Genomic DNA, 24451 nt, shown 5'->3' with positions numbered 1-24451 from the left:
CCAAAGCTCTGCTGCCCGGATCCTATTCTGCATCAAGTCCCGCTCACTCATTAGTCCTGTCCTTGCTAACCTTCATTAGCGACCTGTTTCTTAAAACCTCCAATTTAAAATTCTGATCCTCAATCCCTTCATGGTCTTAACTAACCCAATCTCTGTAATCTGCTCCAGAACGTTCTGTTCCTCTTGACTTTGGTCTCTTGAAAACCTACCCCCCACCCCCCACCTCCTCTCCCCCCATCTTCACCCAATCACTTGCAGCCATGACTTTTGCCATTTTTCCCCAATCTCTGGAATTCCTTCCTTAAACCCTTCCATGTCTCCACCTCCCTTTTCTCCTTTAAGACCCTTCTTAAAACCCACCTTTGACCAAGATTTTTGTTATCTCTCCTAATATCACCAAATTTTGTTCAACATTCATTTTCGTCTGATTACTATGTTAAGGGCTCTTCATAAATGCAAGTTGTTATTGTATACTATGAACAATCTGATAGTCTAATTTGGGATCAAATAGAGAACTTGCCTACTTTTAAACATTTGATCTGACCTTGATTATGCCTACATACCTGGAAATCTATTCAGAATCATGCATTTGATATGGTTTATGTAACATTTAAAAAGACAATCTTATTTGTCCTTACAGGAGTGTTAAAAAAAGTGATCAATTGCCTTTTAATATGCAATGGTAATATTTAAACAGATATCTAAATTCAGCTGAAACAGGTACATGTTGTCATAGTTCATCGCGATATTGTGTAAAAGGCCATCTTGGATGCTGTGTTACTTTCTGTGCAGCAGACAGCACAAGACGCATAAATTCAGTCACATCAAAAGAGTAGTTAGTAAACTTTGGATGGTCCCCAAGGGTTGGATGATGTCCCTAGGTGAATTAAATTGGAAAGAAAGGTGATCAATTATTAAATCAAGAGATTGTCAAATTCTAGAGATAGGGAAATTAAACTAATGCAACAATGAAGACCATCTTCACCCAACCCCACCTTTAACGTACCACAGTGCATTAAAATGGGCTATATATTGCTCAATGGTAGGAGTGGAGCATTGGCTTATTGCATGGTCAGAACATCCTCAGCAGTGTAAATGCCTATGATTTGTGGTCAACTGTGAAGCAAAGGCGTTTGCTGCTGGCCCCAAAGTCAGCTTCCCACACAAATTTCACGGCTTTTCCGACGTGCAATTGAAATCAACATGGTATAGTGGGAATTCCACAGCGTGAGATGCTGTGATGTCAATAAGCTGTCTAAGCAGCCAATCAGAATGCAGAATTCTCACAGACGGGGAACCAGGAAATAGAAAGCACTAATAATCAATCACTTAAAAAAAAATTACAGAGAGCAAAATAAAGATTGGGACATACACATGGGGCTCAGGTAGAAGCTGAAATATCATGAACTTTAAAAAAAAGTTTAAAAATTTTTTTTGAACTAATTTTAAAATTAGTTATTTTTAAACTTAATGGAGAAATAAAATTAGTTTTTAAGGACCAGAACTGTTGTTTTTCAGTAATTACTACTCTCAGATCGCCATTAAAAACCCAGTTACACCTCATTCAGTGTAGTGTCAACTGAGTCTCAGTGGGTAGCACTCATGCCTCTGAGTCAGAAGGTTGTGGGTTCAAGTCCCACTCCATTAGCTGTAAAATGCTTTGAGATGTCTGGTGGTCGTAAAAGGTGCTATATAAATGCAAGTCTTTCTTTTATCTGAATGGGACAAACTTTTTATGTGGTTTTTAACAGCGATATTTGTTCGGAACAGGGGAAGTTTTCATCAGATCAGTGATTTCACTAATTCCCGGCTCTGGGTGCGAGGGCACCCACAGCGTAGCCTGTGGAGTAGTAAATGACAGGCCACAACGTCAGGATTTCTGCATTAGGCTGCGCATGCCCTAAATCCTGATGTTGCAATCAGTTTCAAAAGCAAAATGACGGCAAACACTCCCAGTTCGCTGTCATCGGGACCGCAAATTCCAGGACAATGTTCTTCACTGTAGATGTCAGACAATGACAAAAGGATAAATGTCAAGAACAGCACCAATAATTAATAGCCACTTTTTATTTCCTACATACTGTGATGGAATGGACACACTTCAAAGAGATCTCTTTAGCAGGCTCCACTCCATGTGATCATTTGATTATTCCAGTTGAACAGATTAAGGAGGACGAACGGACATGAGCTTAAACTATGCACGAGTAGAAATAGACTGGATGTTGGGCAGTTCTTCCATTGCTGGCTGGTGCGGTGAATGCTGAATCTGCATGTCTTCAACAGCGAGCTGGACCAGTTCTTGACTGGTGCCGTGATCACATCATATAGAAGGTAAACATCTTTATAGATAACATTTGGTCCACGTGATCTCCCAGACGGGTTTCGATCAGCTGAGGGGGCCGGAGTGGAATTTGACAGATTATTTCTCTTCTTTTTTTGCCTCTGCTAGGTGGGAGTGTGTGCAGCGCCCGTTCGTGCACCCGACCCTAAATTGGGTATCGCCCCCTGAAGCTGTGCCGGGCGATGACAGCAACAACTTCAGGGGACGTGAACCAGGCAGCCGGCCACTCATGGGGCACAAGGTAAAAGGGAGGTGTGGGCCTTTTTAAAAAAAAAAAATTATGCTGATTATGTCCTGCACTTTGAACGCGGGGACCGTGCCATGATCGGTCAGCCCAGCACTCTGCCTGAGCGCCAGGCTGTTGCAGCTTGGGCCCTTCTCTTTAATTCAGGGAGGAGCCCCTCCTACGTGGCTGCGCAACATGGCCCAGTGCGTAGCGCTGCACCCCGCTCCAGACACGTCCACCCCACTACCGCCCCAGAAAGGAAGTGGACGCATTCTTTTTCGCTCAACTTCCTTTCGGGGGTGGTAACCCCAATTTCTTGCGAGAGGCGAGACTTTTGAGTGTTACTGCCCCCAAACGGGATGCAATGGAACTTTTCTACCACAAAGTCTAAACAAATAGGCAACAACCCTTCTATAGAGTTACTTCTCCCTTAAACTCATTGGCCCGTAATTCATGGTCAGCGGCGAAGCAAGGTACTCGCCTCTGGCCTTAAAGAAAGCTGCTCACAGGGATCGCGCGATCACTGTGGCGAGAAGTTTGCCTTTTTCGATGTGTAATTGAATGCAGCGCTCTCTCATGGGTATTTCCTGTGAAGAGCTCCAGTGACGCCAACAAAATGTCTAAGCAGCCAATCATATTGAAGAATTCTGACAGACAGCAAACCAAATGAAAAGCTGCTTTTATCCAAACTTTTAAAAAATGTTAGAGAGCAAAATAAAGATTGGAGTCCTCACATGGGGATAAGGTAGAAGTTGAAATATCATGAACAAACTTTAAAAAAATGTTTTTAAGTTTTTAAATAATTGTAATTTATATCGAAATGGAGTAATTTGACACGCTACAAATATAAAAATTAGTTTTTCAGGGCCAGGACATATTTTAGCAGTCAATATTTTGTTGAAACCCCAGTTACACTATTCCAACATTTAATAGGGTATTTAATAGCGATATTACTGCAAAAAAGCCCAAGCTTTTGTCAGTTTCAGTGATTGCCGGCTTGGGGAAGGGGGGTGGAGGGGGGGGGGGGGGGGGCGGGTTGGGGGAGGGCTCCACAGCACAGCCTGTGTCAGAGCAGTGAATGACTGACCGCAACTTCAGGATTTTCATGTTTAGACGCGCATGTGCTAAATCCTGAAGTTACTGTCAGTTTCTGAGGAGTAATGACAATAAACACTGACAGTTCACCGTCATTACACTCTGCAAATTCCGGGCCAGTATCCTAACGTTTACATCATTCCGTTTATTATTGGAAACAAAGACAATGGAGTACTCTATAAATGGTTCGAGGTTGGTGCTAGCCCAGCTCTACAAAGCACAACTGGCACCAACAGGTCACAGCCATACCTCACTTTCTATTAGCGTTTAGGCTGGCTGCTTAAGTGGGTCACACAATTCAACAGGGACAATGATACAAGACTCATAGATTAAGAATGAGATTATAGTTAAATGGAATTCAAACCATGCAGAAAGTGATGTAATTGGATCCCAATTAACCTCAGTTTTACCAGGTATTCCAAAGGATAGACAGGTTTTCCAGGAATTCTAAAGGGTACCATTTCATAACATTGCAAAATAAATAAAAAGCATCTATGGACTAATCCCACTGTTCTTTCCTCTTTCTCTTCCTTTTCGGAGCCAATTTAATTCTAGTTCAAACATTATCACTGGTAATCAAAATCACTTAACTTAAAGCATCGCAAGATGCTGAATCTTAGCCTCTCTCCCTGTCACCCACGGCCCAGTGGCTAAATACATTGCATGGTGTGCCTCTGCTTCCTACAGATAAGGAGGATTGCAAGTTCAAACTACATTTTATTTACGTTAGCCTCATTTAAGGTGGTAATGATGTTGCTACAAAGGGAGTGGATCTCCCAACTAAGGAGATGAAAAAGAAACAATTTAGCAGCCGGTAACAATGGTGAATATTCTCCCTGTGTGTACAGTTAAAGAAAAAATATTTCTCTAAATTGTCACTGGTTTATTACAATATAGTAATATAAATTTTCCTCAACATTATACAGACAGAAAAATACCTCCTTTGCCTCTTTGGTTTATTATACATGCTGATGAATTTGGTCGAGATTATTTTTCTTTATTCATTGATTGAATTATAATACTGTTACAAAATAAATTTAGCAGTCTAACATCATATTGGGCCCAAGTTTCCACAAGAAAAAAAACCTCGGTAATCTCCACCGACTTACAGGTCCTGTGGCACTCGGCGCAGCCAGCACGAGCTGTGGGGGGGCGGAGCCAGGTCCCTGCGCTGAAAACAGTGCCAGGACCTCTGCACATGCGCGCTACAGTCGGCACGCAAGTGCAGTAGCTCCAGGCGCCGAACTGTGTGGGAGGGGCCCGAAGCACGCAGCCCCTAGCCCTGGCCCAATGGCCTCACTGGGGCTGTGTGAATGAGGCTCCTCCCACGGCCAGCTCCTGCTCCCCGCCCGACCAGACCCAACACTCGCTCCCCCCCGCCCACCAGACCCGACCCGACACCCGCTCCCCCCCCCCGACCCGACACCCGCTCCCCCCCGCCCCGACACCCGAGACCCGCTCCCCCCCCGCCCTGACACCCGAGACCCGCTCTCCCCCCCCCCGCCCCGACCCGACACCCGAGACCCGCTCCCCCCCCCACCCCGACAGAGACCCGACACCCACTCTCCCCCCCCACCCCGCCCCGAGGCCCGCTCCCCCCCCCCGACCCGACACCTGCTCCCCCCACCCCCCCTCCCCTCCCTCCCTCTCTCTCTCTCCCTCCCCTCTCTCTCCCCTCCCTCCCTCCCTCCCCTCTCTCCCTCCCTCCCTCCCCTCTCTCTCTCCCTCCCTCCCCTCTCTCTCTCCTCCTCCCTCTCTCTCTCCCTCCCTCCCTCTCCCTCCCTCCCTCCCTCCCTCCCCTCTCTCTCTCTCTCTCCCTCCCTCCCTCCCTCCCCTCTCTCTCTCCCTCCCTCCCCTCTCTCTCCTCCCCTCTCTCCCTCCCTCCCCTCTCTCTCCCTCCCTCGCTCAGCGGCACGAACAGCTGCAGAATTCTCCCTGGCTGAAGCACTTTCACACAGGTAGGAAGATGGTTTATTTAATCTTTTTCTTGGCTTATAAAGGTTTATTCAGGTTGGATTTATTTGTATAATATTTGTAGAAGTATAAATAAGGATTTATTGTCAAATTTAATGAGTTCCCTTCCCCCCCCACCTCGTTCTGGGCGCCTAATTTGTAACCTGCGCCTGATTTTTAATGTGTAGAACAGGTTTTTCAGTTCTACAAAAATCTTCACTGGCGCCATTCTACTTTAGTTTGGAGTACATTTTCACCTGTGGAAACTTTCAAAATCAGGCGTCAGTGGCCGGACACGCCCCCTTTTGAAGAAAAAATTCTGTTCTAAACTAGAACTGTTCTACCTGACTAGAACTGCAGAAAAAAAAATGTGGAGAATTGCGATTTCTAAAATAGTCCGTTCTCCACCAGTTGCTCCTAAAAATCAGGCACGAATCATGTGGAAACTTGGGCCCATTATTCCAATAGTTTAATGCATTACATAAGGTCGGAAGACCTGGCTGTAGAACACAAGTGACAATAAAATTACCACAAACCTTATCCTGAGATATGACTTTGTCACTTTTTTCCCAAGTCATATAATGAATTCCTCGGAGTCGAGCCAAATCCAAATAGCAGCGCTCATCTTCACAGTTATACCTGAAGAAAGAACTTGCATTTATGTAACATCGTATCAAATCCTCAAAATGTTCCAAAGTATTTCACAACCAATTCATTCATTTCACAGTGCAGTCAATGTTGTTATGTAGGCAAATGCAGCAACCATTTACATGCAATTAGATCCAACAAATGGTGAGATAATTGATGAGTTAGCCTATTTTTGGTGGTGGTTGAGGGAGAAACATTGGTCAGGACACCAGACGAGCTCCCTGTTGTTCTTTAACTAATGCTGTTAGAACTTTTACATCCACTTGTACCACTGCAACAGGCAGACAAAGCCTTGGTTAAACATCTCATCGTAAGATGGCACCTCCAACCATGTAACACTCCTTCGGCATTGCATGAAGCATCAGTCTAGATTTTGTGCTTAAGTCCTGGAATGTGACTTGAACCCACAACCTTCTGACTCAGAAGTAAAAGGCCACCAAATGAAACAAGTTGACACACTGGCAAAGCACTACACAATTACTGTAATGCCTGTTATAATGCTTTGGCTGTACTGGCCAAGAAAAAAAATGTACCACAGGGCCAGGCTCTGCTCTACATAGTTTGATTGTGGATGGTCAACTCTAAGCCAAATGGCATTAACAACATAAAGAAGGAGTATAAGAAAAATGCTGTAGACATTGCTGCACAAGAAAACAGAAAATTTATCAGTAGATAACTAATGTGTGTATTGCAATTTTCTAACTTAAAATATACTCAACTTCTCCACCCCTCTTTTGCTTTACTTTGTGCGGTACGTTGTTTTGCATCTTCGTGGGTAAACAAGCTGGCAATCTGTTCCATTGCCAATTGCCACTCTTGGACAACTGGTAGGTTCCACGTAAGAACAGCTAGATTGCAACTTCCCACTTCATTTTCTTGCCTGCCGTGGGAAGGTGATTTACCTATTTTGGCGCCTCTATGCGCCACCCATTTTACACAAATACTTATTAACAGGTGTGGATCAAGCTCTTCCAATGACTTACTGGGTAGATGAACATCTGGTGTAATACTGAGTGAACAAGATCAGGTGGATCTCAGGTTTGATCCCTGATCTTTGCTGAATGAAATGATCCCAAACTGGGATTGCAGTTAGACTGCTACAGTGGGCCTCGGCACCCCTGAGCTAAGGAGGGGAAAAGAAAAAAAAAAAAAATCGATCTGGGTTCGTGGTCCTGATCACCGTCAGTTACATGCTGGAAAGTGTTCATGTATGGACAGTAGTGTGAACATTAGTTGCAATGTGCACAGTTAAATAACGTTCTGATATTAACTGCATAGACCAGGTGAGTCCCAACTACGACCCTCGTCAATTTGGCCCTCAAAGACCAGGGACTCAGTCCTATTTATGCTTATATTTCTTATTGCTAGTTTGTCCTTTTAGAATTTCGTGGGCCTGGAGGTTTGAAAAGTTGGTTTTGTGGTTTTCCCTCATTGGTGGATATATGATAAATCAGAACACCGTGACGTGTTAGTATCAGCAAACTGAGATACAGTAAACTCTCGTTTACCCAGATACGAATGTAACGGAAAACCCACCGTAATGGAATTAAAAATATTGCGAGATTCGGCAATTTAACTGTCACACACGTGAATATCTCGCTCACTTCAACTATCGCAAACGAGGACAGGTTGCTCAGTTACACATAAATTGTCGCAGGCGTGGACTTCTTGCTCACTTTTCAACTGTCACACACATTGAAAGTGGTTCATTGCAACGCATCAGTCTGTCGAGTGTACTTGTTCAAAACACCCCGAAATCAAACAATTTAAAATTCCTTCTGATAGCACTAAAAGCAAATGCAGCATTAGGAAACGAAAAGTATTGAACATTCAGCAGAAATTAGAAATTAGAAAGAAGTCTGAAGCTGGCAGAAGTGTGCGTACCTTGATGGATGAATATGAAGTTGGATCATCAACAATTTATGATATCAAGAAGCAAAAGAAAGATTTAGAAAGTTTCACCGCTGCTTCTGAATCTCCTGTGAAGGCAATGTCCCGCAAGAATTTGCGAAAGCTGAAACTTGACAAACTAGACTAAGTGCTTTGTGAATGGTTTTCTTTGAAATGGTCTGAAGGTGTGGCAATTTCAGGGCCAATGATTACATCAAAGGCCAAGGACTTCAAGATGAAAATGAATTTAACTGAAGAGTGCATTTTCTCAGAAGTGCATTGGCTCACACGTTTTAAGCATTGCCATGGCATTCGCCAGCTGGATGTGACAGGCGGAAAAAAATAATTTATTTAATTATGTTCTCGTTCAAATAACATGAACTAAATCTTTGTTTTATTTATTCGACCGTAAAAATTTAGCACTTGTCGATTATTTGTTTTATATTTCGAAAGTTTATGAATCGATTTTCAATCTGAATAGCTCATTGGAAAGAGCGGATCAAGATCGATATGATACGATATATAAAATGTTTCGTGGGTGGTGCTATCACCTTCAAATATTAACTTTAAAATGTAAACTCGTCCAATCGGAAAATTTGTTTACCCAGAGTTGCCGAATCCCCAAACAATCCGGGTAAATGAGAGTTTACTGTATATGCAACTAAGGGTCACGTGGATTTAAACTTTATATGTGGTTCCCATGGCTCCATGGTACACACCGATGTGACTCACAAAAACAGAAAGCTTGGACACCTCTGGTCTAAGCACATACTTGCAGGAGCAAGGTACAGGAGGGCTGCTGGCACTCATAGGCCGCAAGTTTCGCCATGATTTGCTCCTGATTTTTTAGGAGCAACTGGTGTAGAACAGAGTATCTTTGAAATCGGAATTCTCGCCATTTAGTTTGCTCCAGTTCTAGTCAGTTAGAACAGTTTCACTTTGGAACAGAATTTTTTTTTCAAAAGGGGGCGTGTCCGGCCACTTACGCCTGTTTTCAAAATTTCGTCAGTGAAAACTTACTCCAAACTAACTTAGAATGGAGTAAGTGAAGATTTTTGTACGCTCGAAAAAACCTTGTCTACACTTTAGAAAATCAGGCCTAGGTTACAAATCAGGCGTAGGGAATGGGGAGGGGGGGTTTAAAGGGAAGTTTACAAATATTAAACACTTTAGTTTTACAAATAAAGAGCCATCGTCAATAATAAATGATAAAAACATCAATAAATCAACCAATAAATCAATCAAAAAAAAATAAGAAATAATATATTTTTTTTTTAAATCAATAAAACAAAATGTTTTCTACTTACTGACTGCAGCACCAGGAGCCCTCCAACAGCGTGCTGGGATGCCCCCCCAGTGTGTCTCTGTCAGTGTCTCTATATCTCTGTCTGTGTGTGTGTGTCTCTCATTCTCTGTCTGTCAGTGTCTGTGTTTCTGACAGCGAGGGGTGGAGGGGAAGGAGGGAAGGGGGAGGGATGGGGGAGAAGGGGGAGGGGGGAGAAGGAGAAGGAGGAGGAAGGGGGGGAGGAGGAGAAAGGGGTGGGGAGAAAGAAAAAGGGGGGGGAAAGGAGATGGGGGGGAAAGGAGATGGAGGGGGAAAGGAGATGGGGGGGGAAAGGAGATGGGGGGGGAAAGGAGATGGGGGGGAAAGGAGATGGGGGGGAAAGGAGATGGGGGGGGAAAGGAGATGGGGGGGAAAGGAGATGGGGGGGGAAAGGAGATGGGGGGGGAAAGGAGATGGGGGGGAAAGGAGATGGGGGGGAAAGGAGATGGGGGGAAAGGAGATGGGGGGGAAAGGAAATGGGGGGGAAAGGAGATGGGGGGGAAAGGAGATGGGGGGGAAAGGAGATGGGGGGGAAAGGAGATGGGGGGGAAAGGAGATGGGGGGGAAAGGAGATGGGGGGGAAAGGAGATGGGGGGGAAAGGAGATGGGGGGGAAAGGAGATGGGGGGAAAGGAGATGGGGGGGAAAGGAGATGGGGGGAAAGGAGATGGGGGGGAAAGGAGATGGGGGAGAAAGGAGATGGGGGGGAAAGGAGATGGGGGGGAAAGGAGATGGGGGGGGAAAGGAGATGGGGGGGAAAAGGAGATGGGGGGGGAAAAGGAGATGGGGGGGAAAAGGAGATGGGGGGGAAAAGGAGATGGGGGGGAAAAGGAGATGGGGGGGAAAAGGAGATGGGGGGGAAAGGAGATGGGGGGGAAAAGGAGATGGGGGGGGAAAGGAGATGGGGGGGGGAAAGGAGATGGGGGGGGGAAAGGAGATGGGGGGGAAAGGAGATGAGGGGGGGAAAGGAGATGAGGGGGGGAAAGGAGAAGTGGGAGGGAGGCAGGGCCCGTCCCCAGCACCAGATTTACAGGTAGGTGGCGTTGGGTCGGGTCGGGGGGAACGCGGGTCAGGGTTGGGGGGGGTGGTGGGAGGGAGGTCGGGGGGAGGGAGGGAGAGGGAGGTCAGGTCGGGGGGAGGGAGGTCAGGTCGGGTCCAGTCGGGGGGGGGGGGGGAAGCGGGAGTCGGGTCGGTGTCGGTATCGGGTCCGGTCCGGAGACGGGGGGGGGGGAGAGCAGGAGTCGAGTCGGGTCCAGTCCGGGGGGTCGGCCGGGGGGGGGGGGGGGGGAGGGGGGGGAAAAGAGAGAGCGGGAGTCAAGTTGGGTCCAGTCCGGGGGGTCGGGGGGGGGGGGGGGGGGAGCGGGAGTCGGGTCGGTGTCGGGTCCGGTCCAGAGGGGGGAAGCGGGAGTCGGGTCGGGTCCAGTCTGGGGGGTCGGGTCGGGTCCGGGGGCGGTGGGGGGGGGAAGCGGGAATCGGGGTCGGGGTCGGGTCCGGAGGCGGGGGTCAAGTCGGGTCAGGAAGAAGCAGGAGCTGGGCGTGGGAGGAGTCTTATTCACGCAGCCCCAGTGAGGCCATTCGGCCAGGGCTAGGGGCCGTGTGCTTCGGCCCCTCCCACACAGTTTTGGGCGCTTGGAGCTACTGCACATGCACGCCCGCTGTAGCGCGCATGTGCAGTGGTCCCGGCACTGTTTTCAGCGCAGTGACCTGGCTCCGCCCCCTACAGCTCATGTTGCGCTGCGCCGAGCTGCAAACATCCTGCAGGGAGCTGGAGAATCTGGAAGTTTTTTTTAGGTGCACTTTGTGGCGCGAAAAACGGGCGTCCAGGTCGGGACTGCGCCGTTCTAGGCGCGGCTCGAAACTTGGGCCCATAGAAACATGGGAACAAGAGTGACTGTCTTAATAAGAACATAAGAAATGGGAGCTGGAGTAGGCCATACGGCCCCTCGAGCCTGCTCCGCCATTTAATACGATCATGGCTGATCCGATCATGGACTCAGGTCCACTTCCCTGCCTGCTCCCCATAATCCCTTATTCCCTTATCGGTTAAGAAACTGTCTATCTCTATCTTAAATTTATTCAATGACCCAGCTTCCACAGCTCTCAGAGGCAGTGAATTCCATAGATTTACAACCCTCAGAAGAAATTCCTCCTCATCTCAGTTTTAAATGGGCGGCCCCTTATTCTAAGATTATGTCCCCTAGTTCTAGTCTCTCCTATCAGTGGAAACATCCTCTCTGCATCCACCTTGTCAAGCCCCCTCATAATGTTACATGTTTTGATAAGATCAACTCTCATTCCAATGAGTAGAGGCCCAACCTACTCAATCTTTCCTCATAAATCAACCCCCTCATCTCTGGAATTCACCTAGTGAACCTTCAAGAAAGGAAGGGATAAAAGGGGAGAATTATTTGCTAAAAAATGAAATAGCAAATGCAGCTAATATCTTACGGAGACACTAGATTGGGCAAATCTAATCTTGTAATCTACCATTCACCTGCTTTACTGGAATTATGTGCAAACACAGTTCAATCACTTAAGTGTTTTTTTTAAGCATGTACATTAACAAGCGTTCGGTATTGCCAGATAAAAATGTAGTGTAGTTAAATAATATTATGCAGAAAAGCCGTATTAGCACATGAAAATTTTACTGCAGCACAGATGTTTACAAGAATATTAAAAAAATGAAATACCTACAATTCAAAAATGACAGCCCAGTCAGGTAGAAAAAGCAGGTGAGTCAGTCCAGCTCCGTGTATGGAGATAAAAATGTCTGAATTGTGCGTTATTTTCAGTTGCTCTAAAAATCGAATGTCTCTGAGAGAATAAAAGATGACAAAGTAAAGACTACACTATACAGTAAAATCTAATCTAATTAACAGTGGTCACACACATGCAACTAAAAATCTGTTTAGTCTCTTTCACCCCTCACGATTTTTCACTTTCTCATTTCTTAATGTAGTGAGGCAATGAAAGAAAATAGATTTAGAAACCATTTTGATTCACGATAATGCAGGCCAGAATTTTCCCAGCCCTGCGAGTGCGGGTTTGGAGTCAGGTTCGCTGTCAAAATAACCCTGATTGACAGCGGGGTGGAAGTCCGCTCTGAACCTGCCTCCGTGTCAGTTTCGCTAGTGTGGGGTCTGCCTACGGATCGCAGACCCGACACCAAGCGGCGGGCCAGTCAATTAAGATGCTCAGGAGGTCATTTAAAAGGTATTTAAAAGGATTTTATCCAGGCACTTATCATTTTACCTAGTTTTCAACGAGTTTGACGTGCTTCGGGCTTCACACCAGGTAAGTGTGTTGGGTTCTCAGTGACTCTCCACTGCTTTGGCTAGTTGACAGCTGCAGAAGTGGCATAAAAGCTACCATTTTACAGCTGTCCACTTTCCAATTTCAGAAGCTGAAGCCTTCAGTATGCAGTTTGGAAGTGTTTGCAGTGAACTCTATTCACTGTCACCTTCTTGGAGCAAACTCGCTCACCATTGACAGATCGCTTCTGTCATCTCAACCTCACCTGCCATCTATTCCAGCAGCATTGGTGCCCTTGAAAATATTTCATCTTGGTCCTCAGAATCCCACCACAATCAGCCCCAATACCAACATCAATAAACACACCAGCGTCACCAACAACAACAACAACCTTCTCTGCAATCACCTGATGCTGCACAGGACATCAGCACCTGACCACATTGCTGCCCGGGAGGCCAACGATGGCCTCACCATGGCCACATTTACTTCAGATGATGCGGCAGGTTGGCACCACCCCACACCAGCACCATAAAACATCCCTGCAATACCCAAGCCATTCCTTTCATACTCATCACCATTGTGCAGGTTATCCTTATGTCTGAGCATTCACTACAACTCACTAAGCCACTTCCAAAAGGTGCACACATATCTGTCCAAGAACACAAAGTGTTCAAAATAAAGATTTCAATGTTTGACAACACATTAGCAAAAACTCTACATGAACATTAGTTAAAACACCCAAGTGCCTACTCTTGTGTGTTAGTTGCTATGATTGGGCAAGGATGAGGATGAGTGTGAGGGGTGACGAATGAGATAGGGATGTGATAATGTAGATAGAGAGGGATGGGTGGAGTTGCAAGGTAAGTTGGTGTAAGTAAGGATGTGCAGGAGTAGGTTAGGGAAGGCAGAGTGATGGGGAGGTGATGAGTGGCACAGCAGGATGAGATCGAGTGTGGCTTTGCGGTAACGTTCCGTGATCTACTGAGATCATTGAAAGGTTTGCGCCACTGCAGCCTGGTCCTCCTGACATCCCTGCTTGTTGCTTCCTGTGCAGTGTGCAACCAGGCTGCGTTGGTTGTCTGGGGAGGTCTCTTCCGTCCATTTAAAGGGAAGAGAACCTCCCTATGTGCTGTGACTCCCTCCATAAGCATCTGGAGGGAGTCATGGGAGAGCCTGGGTGAAGCCGTGCACCTTTGTGCAGTGCTTGTCAGTGTTTGCAACACCTCAATGCTGTAGAACACTGACAGACTAACTTTAAAAAAAAGTTGCCCATGGTCCCTTCAAGGAAACCGGCTGATGACACCTCATCAGATAAAGTCTTCAGATCCGCTTCCTTTTAATTGGCTGGGAACCTTGCAGGGAGGGCTTAACAAGCCCAATCAAAGTAAAATTGTGTTGAGAGGGCGGGATGGAGCCGGGAGCGCGTTCCCCACAAGCCACCAATGCCAGCCGCACCGGTCTCACCACTTTTGGCGAAATCGCAGCCAAGGTGTCTAATGCTAAAGCACAAAACACCAAACACTACCAATTGCCAGTCTTTATGAAGAACTTTTCAAAGTTAATTTCAAACAAAATAAAGCTATGAATTTTATTCAGCACAACATTCTCTATAATGGTATACTATTTAGCTTCAAAACAATCTACTGTTCCGATTTTATTTGGATTTCTGTGAAAATGATAGTTCAGTGTATGTCCAATAATTTCAATATACATCCAGATACATCAAAGCTGCATGCGTTTTGAGAAGATTAAGGTGAATGGAATGATAAATAAGATACTATATTTGGTGTGAAATTGCACTTGCAAAGTGAAGTTAGGCTGAAAAAAAGCATAAAACATTTTGTTTAAGGGATTCTGATTGAAAAGCTAATTGTGATTCCAGTATGGATAACATTACAGGGCTTTTTTGGAGAATGAAAATCATAAAAGTATAATACAATGAAATACAGTACATTTTGATGCTGTGATCACAAAGAGCTATATCGCAGTACACTCCAAACAAATTAATTTATCTGTCAATTTCATGTTTTATTTTTTTTTAAATTGAACAAGCTGATTTTTCAAAACTGAAAACAAATATAGAATAGTAAGTTTTAAGAAATTCAATTAAACTTTAGAACACTGGCTCATTTAATGATGAAAGCTTTACATTTTTGAGAATATTAAAAGATCCAACAATATTTTTTTTAAACTAAGCTTACAGAGCGTTCTAGAAAGATATTATAGCAGGGAAGTTATATATTAGAAAACTTACAAATTGACAGTTAGCCTGGTAGATAGCTACAACATTTCAAAGTTGGTCAATTGGCCATACACAGTGCAATCTTGACCAAGATTTTCCCACAGGCTTCCCATACTGTGGCCCAGAAATTGCGGTCGGAGGCTTCCCACGGGTGTCTCCGACCTGAAAAATTTCTACAAATCTAACTGGTGGTCCAGGAGGTTTGGAAACTTCTAGTCCTCCAGGGACTTGGGCGCTTTGTACGCGTCTGTGGGATCACCTGGGCCGGCCCAACCAATCCAAGTAGGGATATTCCCATTCATACTTAGTGATTCTGTATGGAATCACTATAAGTATGAATGGGAATGCACCCAAAAACACACACTTAAAATAATTTTTTTTTTTTAAATATCACATTTTAAATCAAAATGGACTTTAATTAATTATTTAAAACAAAAATGTAATTTTTTGAAAAATGTACATATTTTAAAGGGTCTAAAAAGTAAACTGACCTTATTTACAGGATTTTAAATATTTAAATTATTTTTAAAATTTTATTTTTCTGTCCTTTAAAAGTTTTATGCTGACAAAAGCAGGCCTAAGAAGTAGTAAGAATTTCAAGGGCATTCGCTGGGCAAATAGCCTAACTCTCCGCCCGCAGAGACCCTTTACTTCCGGATGCGTGCGACAGATCGCAAGTTCCGGGTTTCGGCGCATGCGCTTCGCATGCCTAAACCCGGAACTTGAGGGGGCCCTATGGGCGCAGGTGCACCTCATATGCAGCCGTAGGGGCTGAAAATTCAGGGCCTGTATGTTTTTGAAGCTGTGTGATGGCTATGCCGTCTTTGGAAAAAAAGGAATTGACTAGTTGAAAGGCCCTTCCTAGAATGACAATCAAGGAGCTGAATCGACTGTGTCCATCCCATTCACCAAACCAGCAGGTTCATGTTGATGGGGAGAGGAGGGAAGACCTAACTAAGGAGATGAAATGATTCCATGTCTTAGAGCTAACATACACAAAGTGCAACGTAACTGTAGTAAGTTTTATTAGGATATATCTTCTGAGTTAAATGCCATAAAGCAATTAAAGCCTAAAAGGTCCTCAGTAATGACCCCAGAAAGGACCGTGTTTATGCTACAGGCATTCCTTACTAGTATGAGGATCCATTATCCCTAACTCAGACCACTTAGTCAACACCTAATGGAAGATAAAGATGTCACTTCTCCTCATCTGTACGAAAAAAAACTATTTAGACATGCAAGATCAGTGGCAGGGGAGGGGGACAAAGTCTGTTGTGTCATGCTTCAGTGATTCAATGACAGCCACAGAAGTCGAGATTTGAGATCTGATTCTCAGAAGGGGGTGAGACCTTCTGGGACCAATGTCATACCGATTGGTTAAGTAAATGTGGGGACACCTCCCTGTTGCTTTCACCCCTTCCCCTTCCATCCAAGAACCACGATAGGGTTCCCCTTTCCCTCACCTTTCACCCCACCAACCTTCACATTCAACAGATCATCCTCCGCCATCTTTAGCGTGATCCCACCACCAAACACATCTTCCACTCCCTTTTTAGCATTCCAAAGGGACCACTCCCTCTGCGATATTGTGGTCCACTCCTCAATCACCCCTAACAATCCCTCCCCTTCCCACGGCACCTTCCTGTGCAAGCGCAGGAGATGCAACACCTGCCCTTTTACCTCCTCCCTTCCCACTGTCCAGAACCCCAAACACCCCTTTCCAGGTGAAACAGTGATTTACTTGTACTTTTGGCAATTTAGTATACTGTATTCGCTGCTCACAATGTTGTCTCCTCTACACTGGGGAGACCAAACATAGATTAGGTGACAGCTTTGCGGAACACCACTGTTCAGTCCGGAAGCGTGACCCTGAGCTTCCGGTCGCCTGTCACTTTAATTCCCCGCTCCACTCCCACCCTGACCTTTCTACCCTCGGCCTCCTGCACTGTTCCAGCGAAGCTCAACGCTAGCTTGAGGAACAGCACCTCATCTTTCGATTAGGCACTTTACAGCCTTCTGGACTCAACATCCAGTTCAGAAAATATTCAGACGGTTATCTCTGCCTCTATTTTTCCAGATGGCAGCTGTTGAGGATTCTGCCATTCCCATTTACACCTCTTTTAGACTTATCTTTTGTTTTTTTTACTTGTCCCATTACCATCTACTTTTGCTTTGTACTATCATACTTTTTTGTCATTTAATCTCTTCTGCCTTTCACCCTATCACAGACCTTCCCTTTTGTTCTTTCTTCCCCTCCCCCATTTCCCTGCCCCTGCACTTGCTTAAAATCTGCTACATCTCTAACTATTTCCAGTTCTTACGAAAGGTCATCGACCTGAAATGTTAACTCTGGTTCTCTCTCCATGCCTGACCTGCTGAGTTTTTCCAGCATTTACTGTTTTTATTTCAGATTTCCAGCATCTGCAGTACTTTGCTTTTGTATTAAGAGTAAAAGACCGAATTAGCTTGTTAGGCTGTACCAGCCAGTTCTTGAACTATTTGATTGACTAGCTGTTCAAAGCAAACTGGCTGTTCAAAGCTGTTAACTTGTCAGCTATCTAAGGAATTACTCTTATAGTAATGTTCCCAATGTGTAACCTCACATTCTGGCCTCATCTATAGTTAATTAATTTTTTTTTAATTTTAATTTTTTTTAAAATCCAATTTCTTTCCAGATCAACTCTAACGCCAAAGATCACTTTGCGCCAATACATTTGATCTTAGGCCAAAAGGCCGAGAGGCGAAGTTGCACCGTTCCTGGAAATATTGCAATACCAGGTCGGTGCATGGAGTGGACGGGGCAAGCCCCTGATCCAGCTCCCTGTCCAAAAATCAATTCAATATCATGTCCCCATAGGGGATATTAAACTGATAAGAACAGATTTTTTTTTTAATTCGTTGCCAATCTTTCCAATTCTTTGTCAAATCACAAACGCCAGAGGTCACCTTGCACACATCAAGGATCACTCTGCGCCAATGCTCTTAGTCAAAAGGCCTAGAGCCACTGCACCGTTCCTGGAAGTACTGCAATACCAGGTTCGTGCCATGGAGGTGGATGGGTCAGGCCCCCCACACACCTCCGTGGAGGTGGATGGGTCAAGCCACCCCACCCACCTCCTATTACCAAAAAGCATAGGAGAACCACCTTCCTGATCCAGGGAGAACCACGTTGGGGTCATGGTTACTCGCCTGTCAGGTCAGTTACGCATGATCTTAGCCAAAAGGCCGAGAAGTGATAATTAATGACCCCCGTCCATTGATACAGTGAATTGCCTGTGTAACATTTGCTACTCATTCTGTGGAGCAGCATTGTCCATTAATGATTTACTACTCAACTGTTAGGTAATGTTGGTCACACTTATGCGCTTCTATTAAGCGTTCGTTTACCAAATTTTAAGTGTAAGCTGTGAATTGTGGCCAACAAATAGTGTTTAATGAATGACTTGTGGTCTAGCTTCTTCCTTGTTGGTTCATCAAGAAAGAGTTAATTCACTCAGTCAGCAGCTTAAAGGTAACCTAATCAAGGGTTGGTAAATTAAATTAAGGTTCGATAGTTAGCCGAGCTGAGTCAGGCACCATTTGTCTCTAGACCTGGGTTGTTGGATAAAACCCCAGACGGTTCCTTAGTAAGGAGTTAAAGGAGAGAATTAAGGATTCGTCTGTTTCCTCGGCATAAAAAAAAATATATATATATATATATTTGTCAGGATACCAAAACCCAGCTTTCTTACACATACCCTGCTGGAAGGAGTAGGTATGGAGGCTTCCTGTGAGATGGCCTGTGCTGTTCCTACTGGGGCTTGCTTGCTTTCAGGTTGTTTACTTGCAACAAAGGCAGCTGCAGGCAAGGGGTTGTCAGTGACTTGAGAGCTCCCACTTGTTGCTGTGCTTCTTGCTGTATATGCCTGTTGGCGGTCCAATCTACATGTCAACCACTGCTCTCTGAGTACAGAGCATTGCAGTGCCACGAGGACTCTGAATCTCTCACGCTTGTTTCAACAAAAACAACAACTTGAATTGATATAGTGCCTTTTAATTTAGCAAATCATTCCAAGGTGCGTTATCAAACTAAATTTGACACTGAGCCATATAAGGAGATGTTAGAATAGGTGACCAAATAGGTTTTAAGGAGCATCTTAAAGGAGGAGAGAGAGGTAGAGTGGTGGAGAAGCTTAGGAAGGGAATTCCAGAGCCTAGGGACCAGGCATCTGAAGACATGCCCGCAATTAAAATTGGGGTTGTGCAAGAGGCCAGAATTGGAGGAGTGCAGAGATCTCAGAGGGTTATAGGAAATGTTCCTTTTGAGTTGTGCGGCCGCACGGCGACCTGCAGCAACCATACAGGCCGCTCAGCGGCTTTTCAATTGGAATAACTGCACATGCACGAACATTTGAACAGGCCCCGCAGCCACTTAAAAGAGTCTCTCCCCCAAAAAAGAATTGCAGGGAACATTGGTTGTCGAGCTGAAGGAGATGGTGGGGGGCGGACAAGACCATGGAGGGATTTGCAAACAAGGATGAGAATTTTAAAATTGAGGCAATGCTGGACCGGGAGCCAATGTAGATCAACGAGCACAGGGGTGATGGGTGAACAGGACTAGGTGAGTGTTAGGAAATGGGCAGCAGAGCATAGGATTAATTCAAGGTTATGGAGGGTGGAAGAGGAGAGACCAGACAAGAGAGTATTGGAATAGTCGTGTCTAGAGGTAACAAAGGTATGAATAAGGGTTTCATCAGATGAGCTGAGGCCAGGGTGAAGGTGGGCAACGTTATGGAGGTGGAGTAGGCAGTCTTGCTGATGGAGCGGATGTGTGGTTGGAAGCTCATCTCAGGGCCAAATATGGCACCAAGGTTGTGAACGGTCTGGTCCAGCCTCAGACAATGAAGCCAGCCATTATTACATCTTGGATTTGATGCCAGTTATTATTGCGCCCTAAATTTTGGACACAGAGTCTTCGACAGCAGTGCATGCAAGTAATACTAAAACTATGCTTTCTGCTTGCATTGCTGATGTGTCCCCTGCTGATACTGCTCAAAGCCAGTAAGCAGAAAACAACTACTTAAATTGTACCAACTGCTTAAATTGTGTCCTGCAAGGATGCAAGTGAGCAGTATACCCATTCATGCTTCCGAAGTAGAATCACAAAGTGACACAACAGAACCCGTGTCAATGTCAACTGCAAGCACTCTTTCCCCAGTCACCACCTCTTCTTCCAAATCACTAAAACCCTTTGACTATGCCTCTCTGAGCTGGTGAATGCTTGCAGTAGAGATGCTATTGAGTGTTGGGATGAGAAGACGTGGTTTGCTGCTCCTAGAATTGTTGTGTATCTGTAACAAGAAAAGTGTACGTGATAATTTAATGTGCATAATCTGGCATGTTGTTCTTGCTACAGAAACATAAATGGCACATTTCACAGCACAAACAACAGGGCTTATGAAACCTCTCCTCCAGCCACAATTGTACAGCTTTCTAGATGATGGAAGTAAGAGATTTGGACTTCTGAGTCCCTCCTCCAGGTTGCACTTTTTGCCTTCTGTTGAAGGTGGTCTTTTTCCATGGGAAGATGGAAATTTGCATTAAAGGAGCAAATATTTTGTGCTGTGTGCTTCTGATGTTGCAATGCCAGAACATAAACCATGCTCATCACTTCCCTTTGTGTTGCATTTGCTGGAGCGGGCAGGGAAGCGGAGCTGAGTCCCATGATCGGATCAGCCATGATCTTATTAAATGGTGGAACAGGCTCGAGGAGCCATATGGCCGACTCCTGCTCCTATTTCTTATGTTCTTATAAACATATTTGTATACTGAGGTACTTAAGCAAACTTGTCTGACACCAATAACTTACTTTGATTGGTATCAGTAACTACTTACATATATTTTAGCCTCCATATATAGTAAGCTACATTTATTCACAATCACTCGCATTTCTCACTTGAATTTTTTTTTAAAGTCTGATGGCTTCTTCAAAATATCCTTCCAAACTCTCCTGGTACAGATCTCCGCACTGACCTCCTGTGTCCTGGCCTCTAGGCTTGCTTCACCTCTGGGGGTCAGTGGTTTACCCCTCCTCTCTATAAAGAGCACTTTTCTGTGCACTCATGACCTGCAGATCTTGGTCCATAAATTTGCCATCTATGCTCTCTCTCAAGACTTTAGGCACGACATGCTATTTATTCGGCTCAGTGATTGTACAACTAGTTCAGTAGCATTGGTGCAAGCACTTTCCTGACTGGCCATTAAGTTGTATTTTTCTAATGCACCCGAGCTTCCAGGAAGCACAATAAGTAAAGCTGGGTATTCCTATGAGTATGTTAAAAAGAGAGAACAATTTTAACCCCCGTCTGAGGCAGTGCCTGGGCACTAAGTAATTCTACCTCCAAAAAGTTAACAAAACATATAAATAGCAGAGGACCAAAATTCCCACTTTTGGATACAATGGGAATCAATTTCTCTATAAAATGTTGAGCTAACCAAATTGCAGAGAAGCGTGGCTTTGTAAAGTGCAAATTCTGTGAATGTAATTTTAGTGAGTTAATTACAGAGAAAAACAAACATTTTCCCTTCTTCATTGAGAAGGAAATGTTAGCACCCCTGCCCCCACCCCTAAGTTGTATGATGTTTAACACTTACTTGTAATCCACCACTCTGACATCAAATATAGTTACTGTCTTCAGTGCTTGCACCAGCTGAGGACAAAGTTAAAATATTTGCTATGTATTTAGCAGTTTAATGAGCTTTCAATATAATTTGAAAACTAGTTAACAAAAAGCTTTCTATAATTTATGAGCAATAAAATATTTAATACAGTGCATGGTCTTCAAAAATTAAACACAGCCATTATTATATAATGAGCACATCTCCCATGATATTGCTTGTGATAAGGTGAAGGATACGCAGTTTTATAACAATGAGATGTCATCAACAAAGTGTGACAGGGAAAATAATACAGTAGTGGGCCACACAGGAAATGCACATTATACACAAGACTTTTAATATATTTTATGTAATTAGTTTACTCCCCATGGTGTTGCACATAGGGAGTTAACACCAAGCGTCGCCCTCATACGTAGAAGCATTCGAGGGTGGAAGATAATTGGACCAGCATAATTCAGTCTCCATTTTAAATGCATGCATTTTTTCCTTATTTTTATATACTTTGCTTTTATATTATTGTTGCTAAATAACAAAACTTACAGCAATTTAGGAAGTAGAGTTGCATTGGAACACAAGAGTTTCTCTGCAGTATAGGCTGGTGAGCCATGAGATACAAAACCAAGGTCGGACATCATCACCATAGGCGGTCCCTCATATCGAGGATGACTTGCTTCCATGCCAAAAAGGAATGAGTTCGCAGGTGTTTCAATGAAGGATCTAATATTCCAGGTCCCGAACTACATCTTGAAGGGTGGAAGATGCCTATGCGTGGATTTTTTTAATGTGTGGTGGCCGTTGCACACTAGCCACCACACGGGCTTGGCCGAGCTAGGTCTTGGTCCAGTGGCAAAGATTAACCAAGACGACCGGAGACCAGCCCAGCTGCACGGATCTAGTGCGCACACATATCGCTGTGTGGGCTGGCCCGTGCTGCCTCTGGGCCCTCACTTCTTCTGGGCCCCGAACTCTCGCCTCTCCTGGGCCCCTCCTGCCAGCGGCAACACTGGCAGGAGGGTAAAGTTACAGCATGGCAAGTTTACATGGACGGCTTCCATTATAAATGTGGACATAGGAATTTATAATGGACAAAGTTGACAAGAAGTGCACAAAGAAGCAAGATTTTTTATATATATAGATGTAAAGTAAGTTGTGGAAGCAGGATAGTTTTTTTTGTTTGTTTTTCTAAATCTTCTCCTCTCCCCAAGGCGTTGAATCATGCTGGGTATTGTTCCAGACATTACAATCCTTCTGTATTTTGCCAATGTGAATATTCCTCGCATGAGCTTAGACAATGTGCATCAACAGAATATTTAACTGTGAACAACATCACTGTCAAGCCCACTCTTCCTCCCACCTGAGATCCACACATATACTCATTTTTCACCAGTTGCTGGATAGCAATTAGGAGTGAGAAACTTGAATTATTATTTCCCTCACTCGCTTGACCAATGGCCGTGACTGAGACCAGCCAACTCAGTACAAAGAGAGTTGTGAGGCAATTATAGGCATTTTGAAGGAGGCAATGAATGGGAGGAAACAGAAGAAAATGCAAGAATAGTAAACAAGGCCATATCTGACAACTACAGAGCCATTAGTCTCACCTCAATAATCGGAAAATTAATGCATTCAATAATCAGAAACAAAATGGAGCTGCAACTGCATGAAAATTCAATAATGACAGGCAACACTTGTTTAGAAGAGGCAGATTTTTGCTGACCAACTTCAATTATTTTTTCTTTGAGGTAGTCATCTTAAATTGAGAGTGGGACCCCCTCCCCCATTATGTAGTGTAGCTGACTTCCAAAAGGACTTTTATAAAGTATCTATGGTCAGAGAGTTTCAGTGGTAAGACAGACATTAATTGGTAACTAATTAAAAGGGGGAAAAGGAGTAATGAAAAGAGTATTTAGACTGCAACTGGAGGATATTGGGTGAGATATCTGTGTTGGACCCCTCTGATGTGTGGCATAAATAATTGGCCTGGAGTTACAATCTCAATGCAAGATAGTTAAATTTGCAGATGACACCAAGCTAGGGGACACCGCAAATTATACTGGATCCTCGGTTTTAATACTAAATCAGTTGAGTTCAAATCTTTGGAGGTCATGCTCAAACTGTGTGGTACTCTAGCCAAGCCGCAACTTGAGTACTGCATACAGTTTGGCTGCCACATCACCAGAAGGCCATCCAGGCACTAGAGGCAGTGCAAGGAGAGCAAAGTGAATCATTAATGCAAGGAATTAAAAACAGAAAATGCTGGAAATATTGAGCAGGTCAGGCAGCATCTGTGAAGAAAGGAAGGTAGAGTTAACATTTCAGGTCTTATGAGCCTTCGTCAGAGCCCGTTTGATATGGTAAGACTTCTCACTCTTAAAAGAAAAATCTCCGAGGTAATCTTGTAGAGGTACACAAAACTGTTATCGAGATAGAGAAATTAAACCTAAAACAATGCAGGGCATCAGGACTAGAGGACACAGATTGAGGGACAATTTGAAGGACAATTTTATGACGGGTATCAGGAAGTGTTTCAGAGGGTGATATTCAGCTAGAATTGGTTATCAGGAAAGGGTGGTTGAGGCGACGGCACTAGATTTATCTGAGAAACAGCTAGATGTTGTAAACCGGAAGATAGGAGGGTTGCATTCTGGAAGGATAATGAAATTGGCTAAAAGGCCTTTTCATTTGAACCTACCTTGTGAACCTGATCTATATGGCTCACTACCACACTCGATGATGCAGTTAGTCACTGAGCAGCAAACAGATTCTTTTTGTTTCAATGAAAGACTGCAAAACGTTTCAAAAATGGATACTTCACCTAAAATCA

The 24451-nt window shown here is 44.4% G+C and overlaps 1 protein-coding gene and 2 pseudogenes across 6 annotated transcripts in view; all 3 read right to left on the bottom strand.

Moving 5' to 3' along the window:
- Positions 1–237: 237 nt before the first annotated feature.
- Positions 238–24451, bottom strand: part of eogt (EGF domain-specific O-linked N-acetylglucosamine (GlcNAc) transferase) — a 102417-nt gene continuing 78203 nt past the window's right edge. For all 6 annotated transcript variants that reach the window (XM_070894659.1, XM_070894658.1, XM_070894656.1 and 3 more), the window contains exons 14-17: positions 21604–21659; positions 12171–12290; positions 6152–6254; positions 238–877 (exon numbers count right to left, since the gene is read on the bottom strand). In XM_070894659.1, the coding sequence (XP_070750760.1) occupies positions 731–877; positions 6152–6254; positions 12171–12290; positions 21604–21659 (426 nt within the window). In that variant the 3' untranslated portion in view covers positions 238–730. The remainder of the gene's footprint in view (positions 878–6151; positions 6255–12170; positions 12291–21603; positions 21660–24451) is intronic.
- On the bottom strand, positions 17712–17880 carry LOC139277725 (U2 spliceosomal RNA; annotated as a pseudogene).
- LOC139277758 (U2 spliceosomal RNA) lies at positions 17970–18207 on the bottom strand (annotated as a pseudogene).

Source organism: Pristiophorus japonicus, chromosome 12, assembly GCF_044704955.1.
Source record: "Pristiophorus japonicus isolate sPriJap1 chromosome 12, sPriJap1.hap1, whole genome shotgun sequence".
In the NCBI taxonomy this organism is placed as follows: Eukaryota; Metazoa; Chordata; class Chondrichthyes; family Pristiophoridae; genus Pristiophorus; species Pristiophorus japonicus.
This window is presented reverse-complemented; position numbering and strand designations above follow the sequence as displayed.